This window comes from Aythya marila (assembly GCF_965140915.1).
Source record: "Aythya marila genome assembly, chromosome: 4".
NCBI lineage: Eukaryota > Metazoa > Chordata > Aves > Anseriformes > Anatidae > Aythya > Aythya marila.
Genome location: NC_139045.1, coordinates 61,167,943 through 61,187,188, shown reverse-complemented (window position 1 = coordinate 61,187,188; position 19,246 = coordinate 61,167,943). Strand labels below are relative to the sequence as shown.

The 19,246-nt window shown below is 40.3% G+C and overlaps 1 protein-coding gene across 9 annotated transcripts in view; it reads right to left on the bottom strand.

Moving 5' to 3' along the window:
* Positions 1-8,550: 8,550 nt before the first annotated feature.
* The window catches only part of LDB2 (LIM domain binding 2), a 217,564-nt gene continuing 206,868 nt past the window's right edge, over positions 8,551-19,246 (bottom strand). The window contains exons 7-9 of one of the 9 annotated variants that reach the window (XM_082759918.1): positions 19,011-19,162; positions 12,626-12,768; positions 9,749-9,884 (exon numbers count right to left, since the gene is read on the bottom strand). In XM_082759918.1, the coding sequence (XP_082616044.1) occupies positions 12,664-12,768; positions 19,011-19,162 (257 nt within the window). In that variant the 3' untranslated portion in view covers positions 9,749-9,884; positions 12,626-12,663. Of the gene's footprint in view, positions 9,920-12,625; positions 12,769-19,010; positions 19,163-19,246 lie in introns of all 9 variants that reach the window. The other 8 variants (XM_082759919.1, XM_082759916.1, XM_082759914.1 and 5 more) reach the window with 8 other exon arrangements.

The following is a 19,246-nucleotide window of genomic DNA, read 5'->3' as shown; positions in this document are numbered from 1 at the left end:
TTCACTAAAAACATATGTGCTCATCACTACACTAAATGCACGCTGTCTATTTACTTGCTGCTTGGCTGATGTCTGGCCCCTTCCCAGCAGTGCAGAGGAGATGGAAGACATTAAGAAAAACCCTGAATATTGCTGGCTGAATAGTCTACAAAAAAAAAAAAAAAAAGGGATAGGGGTGATAGGAATGAAATCCTAGCGCTGTTAAGTGGCACTTGGAAGATTTAGCTACAAAGTTTCTGTAAAGAAAAAAAAAAATCAATGGAAGTCACACAAATAAAAACCACGCACAGCACTTTGAAACCACACCAAAGTGCGGCCATAAATGCATGGAATTATAAAAAATAAACAAAAAAACATAGTTGTAGGCAATGCACTGTAATGCATCAGCTCACTGTGGAATAACTTCATGAATATACATCCCAGAACTGGTCTCTCCATCACACGGAGGAAAGAGGCAGACTGAGCTGCAGATACAGAGGCACAGTGTCTGTTAAGGTTTCACTGACCAGCTAGCGGTCTGGCTTGCTGAGCATTTCACATGGTGGCACCAACACCAGCCTGATGTTAGTGTGTTGCTCTGAAATCTGCAGGCAGGAATCCAGGATAATGGGTTTGTTTTTATGGAAGTGGGAAGGTGGCAGAGAAGCTGAATGCAAAGCTGTTGTTCAACCACCCTGTGGTATAAGAAATAGGCTCCCTCAATAGAAATCCTCGGTCAGTTTGAAGCATTTCAAATAGTGAAAGGATTGCTCCTGGAAGTGGTGGAGTCACCATCCCTGGAGGTCTTTAAAAGACATTTAGATGTTGAACTTAGCGATATGGTTTAGTGGAGGACTTGTTAGTGTTAGGTCAGAGGTTGGACTCGATGATCTTGAGGTCTCTTCCAACTTAGACAATTCTGTGATTCTGTGGGTCTTACTATGAGGAGGCAGAGAGTAACAACTGCTACAAAAAGGGACAGAAGGTCCACAAGTACATGGGAAATAAAGCAGGCAGGGCTATGCCTCTAACATCCCCAGCATGGGCTTGCACTGGACACAAAGTCAGCAACCACAGTGAGAGCTCAAAAAGCATGCATTTTGATGGAGCATAGGTCACTGCATGAAGAAAGAGTCTGTGCAGAAATTTGTGTGGTCCCAACTTCAGCTGCAAATCAGCTTCATGGCACATTAGAAATAATAATAATAATAAACTACCATTTCCCAGGCTGCCATGGTACACACTCAGAAATGTGTCTATATCTCTCTGTGGGATAAAACTGCAGGACAGTGGCTCAGGCAGGAGGAAAGGTAGAAGAGGGACTTCCCATTCAGTGATGTACAGGGTGTTTTAATGAGGGATTTAAACCAGGTAACACCTGGGTTAGGGGTTTATCTAGAATTAAAAACATATCTCAAGGGAGGATGAAGAGTGGGAAAAAAAGTGTTTTTTTTTTTTCTTTTTTTTTTTTCTTTCGCTATAAGGGGAAATTTATTTGGTGGTACAAGGAAGGAAGTATTTCACTAGAAAATAGGAATATTCATGAAGAAAAGATATGGGAAACAGAGAAATCGCTGGCTGAAGCAGGCTTAGTAGGAAAACAATTGGGGGGGGTTGAAAAATTACCAGAAAAGTGATATTCTCAAGGGTGTAAGCAATAGCACAGGCTACACTGAAAATGAGGTTAGTTTTGGAAATTAACATCACATCTGTCTAGTTCCAATAATCCTTGTCCGTTTTGTAATGGAGTTCACTCCACAAGATATCTGCTATAAATAATCAAATACATTATAACCTGGACATATCCTCTACATTGGATAATCCTGCTATAAAAACCGAGAATAAAGGAATTTGCTGGATGACTAGCACTTAAGAAATTGTTCCCTGGTGGGTTATTTGCAGCCTATTCTCTACTTCAGTAGGAGTTTATGCTGAATAACTCACAGCTGTGGAAATACCTGCATGACAGCATTGAGTACCACTAATAAAGGGACACAAATGGGCACAGCTCTGCTTGAGTCTCACAAGTGGTGTGACAGACAGGTGCCTTGGGTCAGGTAAAGTGTGGAGGAGCTTCAGGGTGGAGCTCAGGGTGGCAGCAGGTGATGAAGGACAGCATGGTGACATCGGGGTACAGCTCAGTGAAGAGGATGGGAAGGAGGGGAATACAGCTCGCCTGGGTGTCTCAGCCACCTGTGGTCCTGTAGGCAGGCATTTTGCAATGCCACAGCCCTTCCCACCAGGTACTTGCTGGCCTTAGGGGCAGTGGATGAGGAGATGGGGGTGCAATACCCCCCAAAAGCCCTGTGGCAGCCAGCCAGGCTGCTGTGCAACCAAAGGTCTCTGCTGGTCTCCGGGTAGGACTTTCCATGTATTTGCTTATTTTACCTCATAGGTTATTTCAAATGAATCTGGCTATTAATCAGTTAAAGGAGCTTGCTGCAATTAAGAAAGCAGAACAGTTTTGGTGATGACCTGCCTCATTACATATGATTAAAAACAAATAAAATCAATTCTATGTTTTCCTTTGGAGTCTTGACCTTACATATACATGCCAGTGCAGTTCCATGGCAAGGCCTGCACAAGGCCCATCTCCGGGACATTTCCTTCATTGCTGGTCACAATTTTCTGCCTCTGTATGTGGTTGGGTTTTTTTGTTTGTTTGTTTGTTTTTTCTTAGAAACTGCCATCTTCTAGATTGCCACTTTATGACATGTCATGCTGTTGTAAGGCTTATAGGCAATCGCTATACAACCCCCTCGTCTTCCCTGATAGTTCCCCTCTGCATCTGAGGACTGACTGTACTGCATGGCTCACAGTAACATCACAGGCCTGGACACCTCTGTTTCTGTTTTAAAAGCCCACATCCCACTACTACATGATCTTGAGCTTAAAAATGTTGACTCCCTGTGGAGTGCCACTGTTCAATCACTCCTTATAAACTGGTCATTAGGATTTATTTTTTTTTCCCCTCACAGGAATACAGTCGGCATCTACAGTGAAGCCAAATCCTGCTGTTTGAAATTAGTGTTAGGCCTTTCTCAAGGGGATTCTGGCTTGAAGGAAAGGGACATGTTTAAAAATGGTAAATTTTCTGGGAGAAAGAAAGTTCATTTAAGTTGTGTTTCTCTAAGCACTTAGGCTGAAATAACAGCAAGACATAGAAATTTGCTGAACAAAGCCAACCTGAAACTCCTGGTCCCCTTTGACAGAAGGGTGAGCAGAGGAGACAGCTGCGAGATGCAGCAGTGATGCTGCAGAGCTGGGGAGCCACAGCACCTGCTACTGATCCCCATCCAGGGGCACCTGGCTGCAATCCCTGCTCCTATAAACGAAGCCCCTGTCACACCATGCATGCAATTCATGAGTAGCAGGTGATTTAAGAATAGACTGTTGCAGAGCTGATGAAAAAAACTCTATGAAAAGATAGCTGTCCCAGTTGGTCACATTTTATTATCACCTTCTGGAAGGTTAGTGTAACCTGAGCAGAGATTTCAATGAAAACAGCTAAAAATTCCCTCTCAAAATGGAGTTTACAGTTGAAGACTTACACAAGCCCCATTATCCATCACAGTTCCTAAATTTCACACCTACTGTCTGCTGAATTTGATCTCTCTTGGCAGCCCAGGAGCAACCCACCTTAGTTTTGATGGGTTTGTCTGCATTTTGTTTTACACATAGCCAGAAGAAGGTGGAAGGTTAAAAACTCTGGGCAAACAAATTTTCATAAGCTATCAAAGAGAGATGAAAAAAAAATGAATGGAAAAAAAAAAAAAAAGAAGAAGAAGAAGAAAAAAAAGCCAGCCCAACGTTTGAAAGCACCGAACACAGTTCTTAAAAGCCTTTCCAGTACTCAGACCCCCCAGGAGATCACTCAGGGAGGATAAAACTTTATGTGATGAAATGAGAGTTGCAGTCAAATGTGATAAGGAGTGTTAAATGCCTGTTTCATATCAAGCATTTGCTAAAATGTCTCCTAATGCACTTACAAAGGAGACACTAGCCTTATACATTATAGCTGTTCAATACCAAATTGCTCATACTATCTCAGATGAATTCAGGGTTGTTGAGACAGAGCTATTAATTAAACTGGGGCAATACACAACCTGAGGATCTCCAGAGATAGAATTCCTTTCAGCATAGTATAAAATACTGCTCCCCCCCCTATACACTCTAATGACCAATTTGCATGTCACCTTTCAACTGGTAGGATCCTAGAGAGCTGGAAATATGTATATCATAGATTAAAATACAAATTAAAAACAACAACAACAACCCAAACCTCTCCTCAAATAAATGAACAAACAGACAAAAAAATCCCAACCAAACCACTCCCCTCCACCCCCCCCCCCCCAAAGAAAACCAGCCTAAAGTATTACAGACCCTAGTTATGGACCTAAAGGATCTTCAATTTGTGCGTACAACAGAAATGGAGGTGTGGCAGGTGGGCATCTGCTTGGTTCAGCTGAGGCATGCTCCTCTGCTAACGTGCAGCAATGGCATTGTGCACCTGAGTTATCAGGGATACATTTAGTTACTTATCCAAACTGAAGCTCATCTTTTTCATCCTGCTCCCTGTAAAGCTGGTGGAAGCACCATTTCTTGAGGAACTGGAGTGTTTGTGCTCTGGTGTGGCTGGATGCTTTTTATGAAGTTTTTGATTCTTTATGCTCAAGTGTGTTCTCCTCTGATGTCATCCTTAGAGCATAATGGTGTTTTAAAATGTACTTATGGATTAAGACTACCCATAGACCCATTAAAATTAAAATTATTTCTTGATGTAAGGGATATAATTCTTTTATTTCAGAAGTGACTCATAGGGTCAGGGAAGAAATGCTCCTGCAGTTACATTGCTCCATTGCTGTTCTTAATAAAGTCTCTCCCTTTGAAAGCACTGTTACTAGTTGCTGTCAAAATAACATGCTAAATTAGAACAGATTTTAATACTGCAAATGTTTAGTGGAAATTAATATCTTCTCATAAAGCACAGCAGCGTGGTCCATAAATTTAGAGACTTCCAAAAGTGACTCTCAAGCTAAAGTTACCATCTGCCAATCTGCAATGCTGGGGTACCACCAGACTCCTCATAGAAGCATAATGATATGCTGGAGTAACGTCAGTTCCACGGGATGTTAAATATTCAGGAGCTCCTCTTACATAGGAGAAGATTCAGGCCTTAGCCTTGTATAAAAATACGCTGTCAAAAAGCTACAAAACCCATACATATCATCCAGTCCGACACAGTAAAACCAGCTACTGGGGTTACTTGTGCCCCAGGGCAGCTTTAATTTGGACATGCAATATATCACCATAGGGCTACTTGATCAGAGTTGCAGTCTCAGGAAATATTTTCAGGACTATTCAATTTCCATTAGCAGTTCCTCCAGGATATATTAGGCACAAACTGGGTTTCTTTTAATATCAATCATTCATGTTTTCTCTTTCATCCTGTCTTTGCTAAAATGGGATTTTCATGGAGGCCATGAAATTGCAAAATTTAGTCTGTTCTCATGGCTGGTTCCAGAGTTTAGACTCCTTTAACGGTGTTTCACAGCAAAGGCTAGGGGAAGGAACCTCGCTCCACGCTGGTGTTACAGAACACCCAGCAATGCTCTGTATTTTGCCATTTCATTCAGTAGTTTCTTTTCCCTCAGCCCCTTTCTTTTGCTGTATACTTCAAGACTGATTACCTTGGCATCTCTCTAATAATGAGTACTTCTGCTCAGTTCCCCAGGGATGCAAGCTGGTTACACTTTCCAAATGCACAAGAGTAGTCCCTTCTCCAGGGCTGTGGTTAAAAAATAGTTACTTACGACTTTCACAGATCCCTGGGATGCTGCAAGAATACAAACATCAGTTATACCTCTTGAAGCCCCTTGCAAACTGAATTATCCTATGAGGTTATTATATTCACACGTACCATTGCAAAGATAGTGAAACCTGAGGACACTTTCTTTCTGAAAAATACCACAAATCTGCAAATACTACTCCTTTTTGCTTGTTGTGAAAGGGAGAAAGGAGAAGCCTTAAGAAGTGAAATGTCCTCATGAGGGGCAGCTGGTGAGACCAGCTGGTGACTTGGAAGCTCCCTGAGAAGTCAACTTTGCTGACCCAAGGGAAAAAGATAACCAAACAAAACCACCCTTGAAACAAAGCAACTCAAAGCATAATCAAAAGGTACCACTTCTTATGATTCTCACACAGTGTAAGTCCTTTGTAACAGCAACCCACCTAGTTATCAGTGTTCTTACTTGCTCACTTTGCTAATTATATGATCCTGCTTTTCTAAGTAAACTTACGGAATTTCCTCCCTCTGATTTGAGAGGGCACTTCTCAGGGCCAGTATTTCCCTCCATTTAGCTAAAACAAACGAGGGCTTTCTCTTTGAAAGTATTTCAGCATCACAAGATAAGTTTCCTTCCTCCTTTTAATAATTGCATGGCTCCCCAGGGGAAAGTGTCAACAACATTATTTCCTTCCAAATTCTAAAAGAGTTACAATGTTCTTGTAGGTGGTGAGATTAGATTACAGTACAATTAATTGTTGGTTTCAAGATTTCATTTTTGAGCTCGACCTCAGCACTTATGGACCTGTTACTTCAACTTGCCTCTGGTGTTTAGTCACCTTTCGCACTTCTCCGCATGAGGTGGTAGAAGAGAATACAAAAACCAGTGTCATTTAAAAAATAAAATAACCAAGAAGTCCAGTACTTAATGTAAATGTTGTGTCTTAATCCTCTAACCCATAGGGTATGTTCTCAGGAACAGGGTACAAGCATGTAGGAAGACACGGGATCAGAGGATTGGTCTTGAAGAGTTTACTGTGTCATTGGAAACCTGGTAAGAAAAGCCCATGCAACAGCCCACGGCATGGGGATGAAGGAGGAGGCAACGAAGAGACTGCGTGGTCAACGTCTGTACATATCCAGCCACTTCATTAAGCCAGACCATTCGAACATTTCCTTTTATGAATAACTGAATAAATAAAATCAGCTAGCCCCATCTGTTATTCACCCTAACCACAATAGGGTGGATTGATAGCTTGTAGAGTGGGTTTTTGAGGAGATACGGAAAAATGTCCTTCCAGATTAATTCAAGGACAGCACTCTAAGGAGTCTGTTCCCCATTTTTCAAATGTTCTTATGTTTATTTACTGAAACAACAGGGGTAATATGACATCATAAATCTTTTAAAAATTGAAATAGTAGTGCCAGCCTTGAAAGATTAATAATAAGGAACGCCTTTTAGAGTGTGCTCATGGAGATGTAATATGAATGATTAGTGTTTTTGAACATTAGAATTACTGTGTATAATTGTAATGTTATAGCAGCTATATAGGAGTCAGTGATCCCTTAATGGAATACGGTGTGACTTTAATTATTTACATGGAAAAATCAGTGCTGATATAGTCTCTGAGTGATAGACCTACAGTTTCCTACCCCCTGCAATTGTTATGAAGGAGCAACACTGCTGGCTACGCTGATATACTCAGTCCGTGTTTATTATTTATTTGGCTATAAATTTATACCCTACAAATGATATGCTTTGCACAGAGGGCTTAGATCCTAGAGACACCTGGAGTATCTTTTAGGCTGCCTTCCTGAGGGGCCTGCCCTAGGTGCTGAAATTCACTGAAGAAGGATTTTGCTTTCAGCAGAACAATGCCAAGGTTGGAGGCTCAGTTTTGTTCCTTGGGCACTGTGGAGCTGTATCCCACTGAGGAGCCAAATGGCAATGCAGCGGTGGTTTGAAAACTGTTTGGTGGAATCACATCCTCAAAAGCAAGTTTAAAAAATGTGTGTGTTCATTTGGGAGACATATTTCCCTAGACTGGCTTCTGAGTCAAGTCAGAAAAACCAAACCAACAGACACACACAGAGTTCTTCAGGTGCTTTTATAATTCCTGTAATATTAAAAGTATAGCATTACATATAAGCAACACATCACTGCCCTGCACAAAGGGCTGGATCACGTACCTTCGGTGGTCTGTGTCGGTAGTTGCCCTCCCTGTCCATGTTATGTTACCCACGGGGTGCCCCTTGCAGGACTTCTCAGCTTTATGGGGTGAGGGCATGTGCCCCCTGTGCCTCCCAGCTTAGCTGAGGGGCTTGTGCACTCCAGGCTGCATTCAGAGCAGGCTGCATCAGTCCAGAGATCCTGCTTTGGAGACTTGCTCCCACGAACAATTGGTTTCATAGCAAAGGGAAGAAAGCAGAATTTTTTAAATCCTCTCAGCCCCAGCTGAGGGATTCATTGTGAAGCTATCAGACAGAATTCAGCAGAGTGGAAATCCCTGCTCTGATAAGCCCCGGCCCTGGAAGGCGAGGGGTGCAAAGTTCAGGATGGAGGTGCTCCTGCTGGATGCCCTGCGCTCCCTTGTGCGTGGCTCTCGCTGCTGTTCCTGACCCGTGGTGTTACACGTCATTAATGTTAAAAAAAGAGCAGCTAACCAAATTGAGCTCCAAGCAATTCGCACCTAAACTACAGCCTATCCTTTTTGCTGGAGAAAGGTTGCAATTTGGTGAAACACCGATTCCAAAAATTCCTGGTGCATGATTATGCACATGGGCGTATGACTTTGGCACGCAAGGAACTAAATGCAGGATATAAGAGCACATTTGTTAACACAGTTTATTGGCACACTTATTGGCAAAGCATACATAAAATACAGTTGTATTATATAACACACTGACTCACTGTGTCTTTACATGATGAGTTGAACATATTAATATGTAAATGAAAAAATTAGTTTCTTTTATAAAGTTTCACATAAATACACCAGAATCGGGGGGAAAAAAGTAAAAAAAAAATGGTTTGAGGGCTTTACAAAAATATTATACAAGAAATATACTATGAAAAGAAATAACAACAAAGCCAACTCAGATACAATAATAAAAACACAAAAGTTTTAGATTTATTAAGCTGCCCACAAAGTTAATGGATTACATGGCTTTAAAATATTTGGATCAACAGCAATTTTACAAAGCATAAACTCTCATAGGACTGGGTGTCTTTTTCCACATAAAAATATTTCTCATGTCTTTGATGAAAAAAAGACATTTCTTGTTTCAGCATTTTTATTAAATGATGGAAAGAGTATCTACTGGCATCAGCTAAATGTAAATTAAAAATGCTGGATCCTTTAAAAGATTAACCAATGAAAGAAAAGTTAAAGAAAGAACAAAAGTTACTTTAAATTACTTTTCCTTAAAAGCTGTTTTTTTTATTTTTTTTTTCTGAAACAAGAAATTTCAGGTGCAAGTTGAAAAGCAGAAAATATATTACAATTGTAAAAAGTTTTACATAGTTGCGTTAATGAGATCCTGAGCACTGATGACTTGTTAAAATATGGCCATTGTTTGATGAGGAAAAAAACAACCCCTCCAATAGAATGCATTGTCAGAAATTTGCCATGAGATGCTATTTAATTTTCAATTATTTTAATTGAGGTCAGTGCCAGTATCATGTTGTATGTGAAAGCTTCCAAGAAATGTATAGGGAAGCTTATAAAAGATTTTTCCCTAATTAAAAAAAATCAGATAGCTTTAGTTTAGAAATAGGTACTGTATCCATTGAAAGGTTTCTCTATTTATTTATTTTTTTTTCACGAATGTTATGAAACAGTAATTAGTAAGCCACTGACATACATCGCAGCGGCTACTGCTGCAGAATAACCTATTGGGAAGCTTGTGGTGTGGGGTTTTCAGATTTAGTCTCCTGGTTAGCAGGAGGTTTGCTGTTCCACGGGCTGTTATTTCCCAGTGCAGGTGAATTGTTGAAATCTTCTTCATCATCCATGCCATTTGCTGCATCATACTGCGTATTCTCTAATCTAGTGATAAGCCTTTCGTCTTCATCCCCAAATTCGCCTCCCATCAGAGTTGGTTCTCCTACCACCATCACATCCTGTGAACAGCACCCAATATTTGTTATATGGAAACCTTGAGAGAGAAAAAATCAACTTAAAAAATTTATGTTAGAGAACTTGCATCTTTTACTTTTGTGATATTTGAACAACAGAGTTAAAAGTTCCTGCATAGTAGGAACTAGGAGACAGGCTTACATTTCACTACTAATTTAAACGAAAAACTGTAACTCATCTCTCTAGCAGCATGCTCATGGCTCTGGATCTTAAACACCCCAGAACTGAAAAGCAGGTAGACTGATTTTTTTTTTATTATTTTTTAAAACAAGCAGGCTCTGAAACTGCCTTAAACTCCTGCTTGAGATATTCAGCCTTTATCCAGGCTTTCTTTCCTGAGCCATATGAAAAGGCACCAGGGTGCCTCTCAGTTGCAACTCTGTGATATGCGTATTTTAAAACTAGTTTAAAAGAAACCACATTTCTTATCCTCAGACTTTTCAAATGTGGAGCACAGCACTCTAATAAAGATGGTAACTCTCTTATCCTTAGCCAGCCAAGCCCTTTTACGCATCCAATATACTTGACATTCTGCTACTTAATTATGGTAATTAATTTAGGTAAAGTTTTCGATAAAAACAATGTTCACACTGATTTGACAATTTGCATAGCTAATTAAGTCATTAGCAAAAACCTGCTGATTGCCAACAAGCCCTGAATTTACCATCTGTTATTTCATGGTGCCTGTCACCTAACTCCATGTAGGCAACCCTGCCGCCAATCTGTGCAGTAAGAGGACCAATCTGTCCAGCTGGTACCGTAAAAGGAAGATGAAGAGTGCTAATTATAATTACACTGATGAAGCTAGTAGTCATCAAAAACTGAAGCATGCAAGAAAGAAAGAATTCATCTAATCACTACTTTAAGTACAAATTGTCCTTCCATGAAAACAAGTAAACCGCCTACTGTACTCCAGTGCATCACAGATTTGCTGCAAAAAACCTAACCAGCATGGGATAGAAAGGTGCAAACTTGAGATTGGAAAGCAAAGGTGCAAAGCCAGAGAGCTCTCTTGTTCTCTCTGTTCAATGGAGAATCAGGCTGCTGAACTAACCACTACAAGAAGTATGTGGGATGCATCTTTTCATGCAGCTCAGGTGGCAGGGCATCAGGTAACGTTTGGTAAAAGTGCAGTAACTCCAGATGTCTAGCTTTGTAACTACTGATTTAACAAGCCCTTCACAGAGTCCTAGAGAACAACAGATTCATATTTTAAAGGATCTGGTCCTCCTTGTGAATGTAAAAGCATTTGTAAAAAGCAAACAGAAGACAAGTGTTTGCATATAATCAGGTGCTGTGTTTTGTTGTGTTGTTTTATTTAATCTGATACGTGCTTCATTCCCCACGAAACAACACAAATCACTGCCTCTATTTACACTGTATCTTGATATCCCTTAGCAAAGGCTGACATGCTACAGAAGAATGTTTTTATCACATTTTCAGCCTGTGCTATGTGAAAAATTTGTGAGTAGATGGATACTGCTACATGATTTCCTCTTTGCATTCTCTGCATTTTGTTACTCCACATACCCATAAAAGACTTTGTTAAATAAATCTCACACATAGCTTTGCAACCCAGAAGTTTAAAAGACAAAGGTGTTTGTAACCAAAAGTTTATTCTAGTTCATTTCATCCCCCTAAACAACAGAAAACTTCTAGCGTGCACTGCTGAAACAGACCTGACCCCACTGCATTGCGAGAGCATTAATGACAAGAGAAACCTGGCAGAGGACAGCAAAATGGATTGGAGCGTGCAGCGATACGTCAGGCAAAAAGGACCACAGTGAGTGCAATACAGAGTCACAGACCGAGGTGGCAACAGTTCCTTTAACTTCAGTGCTCTTGAGTACAGACCCCTGATGCTGCCTCAAGTTCTGTGCGCTGCCATACCAGGAAGAGGTCAGCAGCTTGGATGAGACTTAGAGAAGTGCACCAAAAATAGCTATGGGGCTAGAGCAGCTGGCTGGGGAGGAGGCTGTGGAAAAGAATTAAACATGTATTGCATCGTCCAAATGATTGGGAGGGGTAAATATGCTTAATAGCTGCTGGTGCTGAAAGGAAGAGTATCGCTTTAGGCTAATCTGAAGTGCTAGGGTACTAAGATGCCATTAAGGAACTGAAAATGTAACCCCTACTGATAAGACAACATTCCTGGTGCTGAGAACTACGGACTGAGGATTAATGACCCCAATGGAAAGTGCTAGCTTTGCTGCTCCGGTCACCTAACAGTGGACAGGGAAAAAACTCAATCTGTGGCAGGGAACATTTGTGCATCAGTGGGGAGATGCTCAACGACCATGTAAGCCTTTCCCTCTCTAATTTATCTGACTCTTCTCAAATATTATTCCTTTAATTTAATGACACCCACTGAGAGGACAGTTTGCACTTATGTTTCTCTCCATGACACTGAGTCTCTCTCTCTCTCTCTCTCTCTCTCTGAGAATTAAACTAGAATTATATTGAGGTTAGTGGAGTTTTCCCTCATTCTATTTAAGAGATAGATATCACAGCATTAGTTACAGGACATTTAAAAGTGTATATAATATATATAGTCTTGACAATCCTGCTGCTTAGAGTTATGTCAGGCAAAAATACTATCTCAGGAAGCGCACATGCTGGTTCCTCCCCGGAGAGGATTCTGCTCCTCAGACTGAAAAGCTGAAGACCCCACCGAGTGCACCCCATTGAACCTCCACTCACTAATTCCCGTGCAATGACCACCAACCTCTGAGGAGGACTGGAAGTGACTCCTTTTAGAGCCCCTCAATGCTTCTCCTTAAATTGGCCAGTGGGGGTCACTGCTGTTGAATGACACAAGGCTCCATCCCTCCCAGGGTTGAGGCTGCAGCTCTGGAGTGCTCCTAGCTCCTGCTCATGGAGTGAGAAGCAGAATCCAAGAATTAAACCCTAGTCTCTTGCACGGCAGCATATTCTGCTACGGCCTAGTTATGGTAGCACATATTTGACTAGATTAGTTTAAAAAAGATTTAGATTGTAGTCACTCAATCTTATTAATTTACTCCGTGATTAGAAACAACATTTTTGGTGAAGGAATGTCTCATGATAGTAAAATATGGTTGCAGTGAAGCCCTGTAAATAAAGCAGTGGATGTTTTACATTATGTGATAGAAATGTATTATTTAATAATATAACCACAAAAGCAGCTTTCATGTATATCATACCTTTCATCCTGCAATATCCCTAATTACCATCCAAACTTAAATTGATGCATATAAACTACACACAGAGATCACTTCATACACAACCCAAATGCAAGCACTTCTATTTAACAGACCGGTCATTTCTCAGGCTTCATCTTTTTTATACCTAGCCTCAAAGTTTAGCTCTGCTATACCCAGTTCTAGAACTAGACTTTTTAACTTGGGATTTTAAAGATCATTCTGTGTCTAATCAATATCTTACTGGTGTGTGGAGGTAAGAAAGTGTAAAAAAAATGTATGAGCCATGTAAAAATCCCCATACCTATGCTTTCCATCTTTGCTTTGTTATTTTATTTTGCTTTGCTATTAATTTGTTTTGTTAATATGTAGGTGTCACTGTCCCCAGAAGTACACAAGCAGTGCTTCACAAGCCTGAGATAATTAAAAAATGCTTGAAACTATCAAGTAAATGTTTCAAACAAGCCTCATACTTCAAGAACTGGAAGTTATACTAGTTTAAGCAGCCTGCACACCTGGAAGTGCTAAGTCAAAAGAAGGGTATCTCCTCCTTCCTTCTTACAGAATTGTGTTAGTGGTGATTATTTTAATAATTGACTTCATAACTCCTTGCCACAAAAAATATTAATGACTTAGAGCCCCATTGCTGCCCTCCGCAGTAATGGTCACTACCTCTAAGATAAAAACATCAGACTGACATTTGTGCTGAAATGATCTGTAGAAACAGAACTGACATTTTAATTAGGTTTCAGAGTAAACACTTTCTAGAGGAAAATGGTTATCTTTCACATCTCATCACAGTCCTCTCTGTTAACTTGACGTGCTGGTCTTGTTTGGTACATTTTTAGTAAAGCGCAACAACTGGAAACCAATTTGCTCACTCTCATCTCCTTAAGGCTAAATTTTAGATTCTGAATTGCACTGTTCTGAGACTTAGGGATAATTTCTGACACTAATCTTCTAGCCCTGGAACTGTAGCTCCAGTCCTTCATCTATTACAAAACACCTAAACCTGCTCCCTGTTTCTGAAACACGTAAGAGATTGTATTGCTCCCTCCCACATTAGCAGGTTTATGGATTTGGCTTTTGAGGAGCTTACAAAGAACTACAAAGAGAAATTGAGACTATTGAGGTATATAACTCATTTAAAGAGCGCAAAGAGGCTCTAATTAAGACTCTGGATATAACAAAGAATAGTTGATTTACTTAGTGGCGTGCAGTGATGCTTTATTCTTTTCAACACAAATGATATTTCACTAAGCTCATGGCTACAGTATTATACTCAACGAGATCTTCATTAGTAAATAAAAGCAAAATCCACCTGTTAATTTTTACAGTTATGACTGGGAGCAGCACAGAGGTTCTTTGAGTTTGTGAGAGTTGTGTATTGTCAAATTTCCAAATTCAAATAGATTAAAATAGATCAATGTGGACTGTTTTCATTAAACTTAACTGAAATTGATTTTCAAGTGATATTAACCACTTTTGATCATCTTGCTTACACCTATAATCCACAGATCACAGTGTACAGGTCTACATACAAGAGCCTGGTTTTGCATGACAGTTTTATTTGAAATATAATAATAATAATAATAATAATAATAATAATAATAATAATAATAATAATAATAATAATAATAATAATAATAATAATAAAGCAATGAAATCATATCTCAGCCTGTGAAGAGGCTTGAAACCTGAACAAAGGTATGGAAGAACACTGCAACTAGCTTCAAATATTAGAGGAAATTAGTAATGTGTAAATGATAAATGATGACACATACAAATTAGATAACTACCTTACTTTGAAATCATAGGAAAGCTAACATGAGAAAGACAAGTTCGTTATGACCCTTGTGGAAGGAATCTTCACCATCTTTGCTCTTGGAGGAAAGAGGAAATCGGTAATCCTGGTTTCTGCACAATGGGTTAATGTTTCTTCCAAAGATCAGACAAGATCAAGATCATGAACAAATCTGACTGGAATGACTGGAATCTGCTGAGACTAAGACATCTGAGTGGACTACAGTTTTTTTGTCCCTGTTTTGTCAGCTTTCTTTACACACTAAACAAAACCCAATGCATTTGTAGAAGTATTCTGCCTGCACCAATGAAAGCCCAAGAGAAGCAAACTTCAGGTGAGAAAAATATTTTTCTATTTGTGCTGTTGGAGAGACTTCAGTGGCATTTAGTTCTGCTTCCAACCCATTGCAGCACGTTGCCTCAGCATCAATAGATTCCAGTCAAAAGAATCACTGAACAACTGAAAAACCAACCTACACATGAGTTATGCAGGGCAATCATGTAGCACACTGACTAACTACACTTGTTTTAAGAAAGCTCACAATATGTAGGAAAAGTGTTAAACAAGGGACTTGGGCAGGAAGAATCCTATTGATAATAGGAGATGATGAAGGTCTGTAACCAGTAGCATGAGAATCAACAGAATCATAGAGGATGGGAAATATACATAAGGGAAAATGAGTGTAACAGAGTGCAAGTAACCATCAAAAGGGCAAAACTTTGTATTTTATTTAGCAGAGCTGAGAAAGTATTAAAAAACAGCTAGAAACATAAGGACAGCATAAGAGTGACCCTGTTCAAATTACTGATGAGAGGGAAGATGCATACCCACCCACTGACAGAGCCCCTTAGGATGCTTTTGAAGACTGTGTCATTAAAGATGTATCAGAACGTGTCAGCACACTCAAAGTGCTAATAAATTTAAGGCAACACAAAGGGTACGAATGATACTGATTGATTAGGTTTCAGCAGCTGAACTTCAGGGTGCAGTACTAACCTGACCCATGCATGGAAATACAACAACATTTTACTTTCTGGGCTTGGATCTCTGTTGTCAGTACTGTCCCTGCCTGAAGAACTGATCAGAAAATACTCAGGTAGAGGGAATGGCACAACCTCCTATTAATGAAGAAGCATGTGTATGTGACAAACACCATTTCATCTCATTGATCTAATTTTGTTTAGCACTGTGTATTTATCTGAAGATCTGGAAGGGACTATGGGGAAAATGAGAAATCTTTCTGAAATTTCAAACTTTTTCATAGCTGACAGTACTCCAGCTGCTTTCCTGAAAGTGGAAAATTTGCCTCTCCAGACATGAAGACCTCATTACACAAACAGAAGCTAATGGTGTGGGTGAGAAGCTGATGAGGGTTATGGTAAGTTCACATATTTGCCAGTGTACACAGCATTACTGTAGCAGCAAAACTGAATAATTGCTAATATCCTAAACCAAGAAACATTACATAGAGTAGAGGCCGCGGAAATGTTCTATAACCAGGATTAATTTACTATCAAAGAGAAAACAATATAGAAGCATAGAAGTGACAGGAAGTTAGATTCTGTTATGGTGGAGGGGTTGTCTGGTTGTCTTTGCTGGCTGGGAAGAAACCACTGGAGAAAAAGAGAAAGCTTGCACATGGAGTACATGACGTTATATTAATGCAGGTTTGGTATGAATGTGAGCCCGTTGTTGGGGTTCTCCAGCAAAGACGATGGGAAAAATGGAACTGGAACTACCTTGGCTTATGCAAGTCATCTGGACAGAAGATGCAGTGGTTTCATTCCTCTTCTCTAATAATAATGGAAAGAATGATTTTAACATGGAAAATGAATGATTTCAGAAGTTTTTTTTCTACTGAGCAGGAAAGACCCATTCACAGAAAGCTCTGTGGCTGAATGAAGCTTTTAATATTGGAAAACTGAGAAAACTCTCATATTGTGTTTGAAGGTATCTTGTCTTCTATTGCATATGAAGAAAATCAAACATTAACTACTGACTAGTTCACCGAGGTAAAGTTAAGAGAAAGAAATAGAAGGCAAGTTACTGCTACCTGCCACTAACTTCAGAAAGCAGTGGCATGTCTGTAATAAGAAGGACCGCTTCAAAAATGCATAATTTTGAATAAACACAGTAACATTTCTCTATTTAACTGAAAAGTGTTGAATAGTTTTACACCAAAATATCTTACTGCTAAAATTATTTTGAGTTCTGTCTATCCTGCAGGATGGCCCAACCATCAATTCCATCTGGTTTGCTATCTTTGCCTTCGGGAAGATGGGGAGAACTGTTAGTATGTCAAATTGAACAGCTAACCATTTTCCACTGTGCAGAGTGAAAAGAGAAGGGTCCTAAAAAAGAAACCTAATACTCCATAAAAGAAGAATTTGGACCATCTTGCTACTTTGGTACAGAAAGCAAATAGCATTGAAAAAAAATAGCTACGCAGCATCCTGAAAGTCAATGAAGACTAAAAATCCATCCCTCACACCATGCTAAACTTCACCGTGATGTCTCAGATGCTCAACTATTATCCCCAACAGGAAGAGCAGCCTTGACTACTTCGTCTGTCAGGAATAGCCTCTGAGTTCCTGAAGTCAGCCTGAGTATCAGTGGGAGTGACAGGTAACTATCAGAGGGCCCAATTACATTCAAACATCCAAGCACACGCAGCTACCACTGAAGCCAACAAAAGTCAACATCTCTCCAGGGAGGAGCAGGCTTCAGAGGGGCAGGGGGGTCAGGCTCTGGTCCTGCTGAACTGAACTCAGGGCAGGGAGCAGCTGAGATACAGTGATCTTCCTGTCTTTTAAACTTGGAGGCAGCAGGGAACTAGCTGGTTGCTCAGTTTTACACCTAATTGCTGTTTTTTCATAAGTGTGGTTGATTATTGATCCAAGGGGTTTTCTGGCAGACACAATCAGCGAGGCAGAGTGGTCTCTGCCACCAGGGGATCAGGTAGCTGGCCTTCTGACTGCTTCGTGCTGCCAGAAAAGCCCAGAGATGCCTATATTAGGGAAAGAATCTGACTCCAGGGATAGGAGCCACGTGAAAATTTTAATATGACAAGGAGAAAATATGAGTTTAATGTACTGAAGCCCAAAGCTGCTGTAAGCTAGTGGATTGCTGACTCAGTTGCTAAACAAAAATCTTCATTTCATTTCATTTCACTGGTGTTAGTCTACTCCTCTTTTTTATCTGAGTATTCAAGCTTTCTAGGAAGTGCCTGCTTTGTGCTAACAAAAGGCCTATATTCTTTGTCAGGCTTCAGAAGAGACATAGCCCTTTCCTATCTGCTGATCAGAAATCCAATAAAAATCCCTGCATGTTATTCCCAAGATACCACTTTATAGTTCCTATAATATCAAATTAATTTCCCCAACTTTAAAATGCATGAGCTATCTCCTTATTGACTAAGGCATACTTTGTCACAATTTGGGGTCACATTACCCCTATATCATGACTAAGGCAATAAATGTGACATTATTTAAATGCTGGTGGAGTTCTATAAATGATTTCGTGTTTCCCTATATAATTAGGATGCCAACAGTTACAGCTAGCGAGGTGAATAAACTGATACCCATATTCCAAGGGATCTACCCTGTGCAAATGGAGTGGTTTGAGAATGAGCTAAACTCTGCAGGCAAGGTGACTCATAACCTTGTCCACTGGAGCACCCGAACCCAGCACCGATTAGAGATAAGGTACTAACGTAGCGAGACAAGTGGTCTGCTCAGGTGTGGCAACCCTGCTCCAGAGGGGCTCATGCCCACATAGCACTGGGTTTTTGGACATCTGCAAGACACTCTGCTCATGCTACATCTGAACACATGGGGCCCAGTCTGAATCCTACCACCAGTGGAAAGAGTCCCATTGGCGAGCTGGCCTCAGCCTTAAAAAGTCACATCTGTTCCTCAAGGTAGCCCTGCATCAGGGTGGATCATTCAACATGCACTGCAGAATGGCTTCTTCACATCTCCCCACTAATTCCCCAGCTTCCACGGCATACCGTGTGTGCAAGGCCGCCTTTTGCTTGTTATATTTTAGGCTCAAGAATGCACCTTCTTTACAAGGAAAGAATTAAAGCACTGTAAGTGATTGGGGCCTAAAAGGAAAGTGAGACTTACAGGTACCTGACTTGATAGACTCAGGTTTGCAGCAGCTGACTTTTTCTTGCTGTTGGTGCTGTTTGCGTTGTTCCCAGCACTGCTGTTCGAAGTGCTGCTGGTGGAGTTTTTCCTTTTTCTCCGTTTGGTTGTCGGTTGTCTTGTGGGTTCTGCTGCAATAAAATGGTGAGAAGCAAAGAAAATGGAAAATGTTGTAAAGTGTGTGCTAAACTGAACCACCAGTAGAAGTGTTGAAA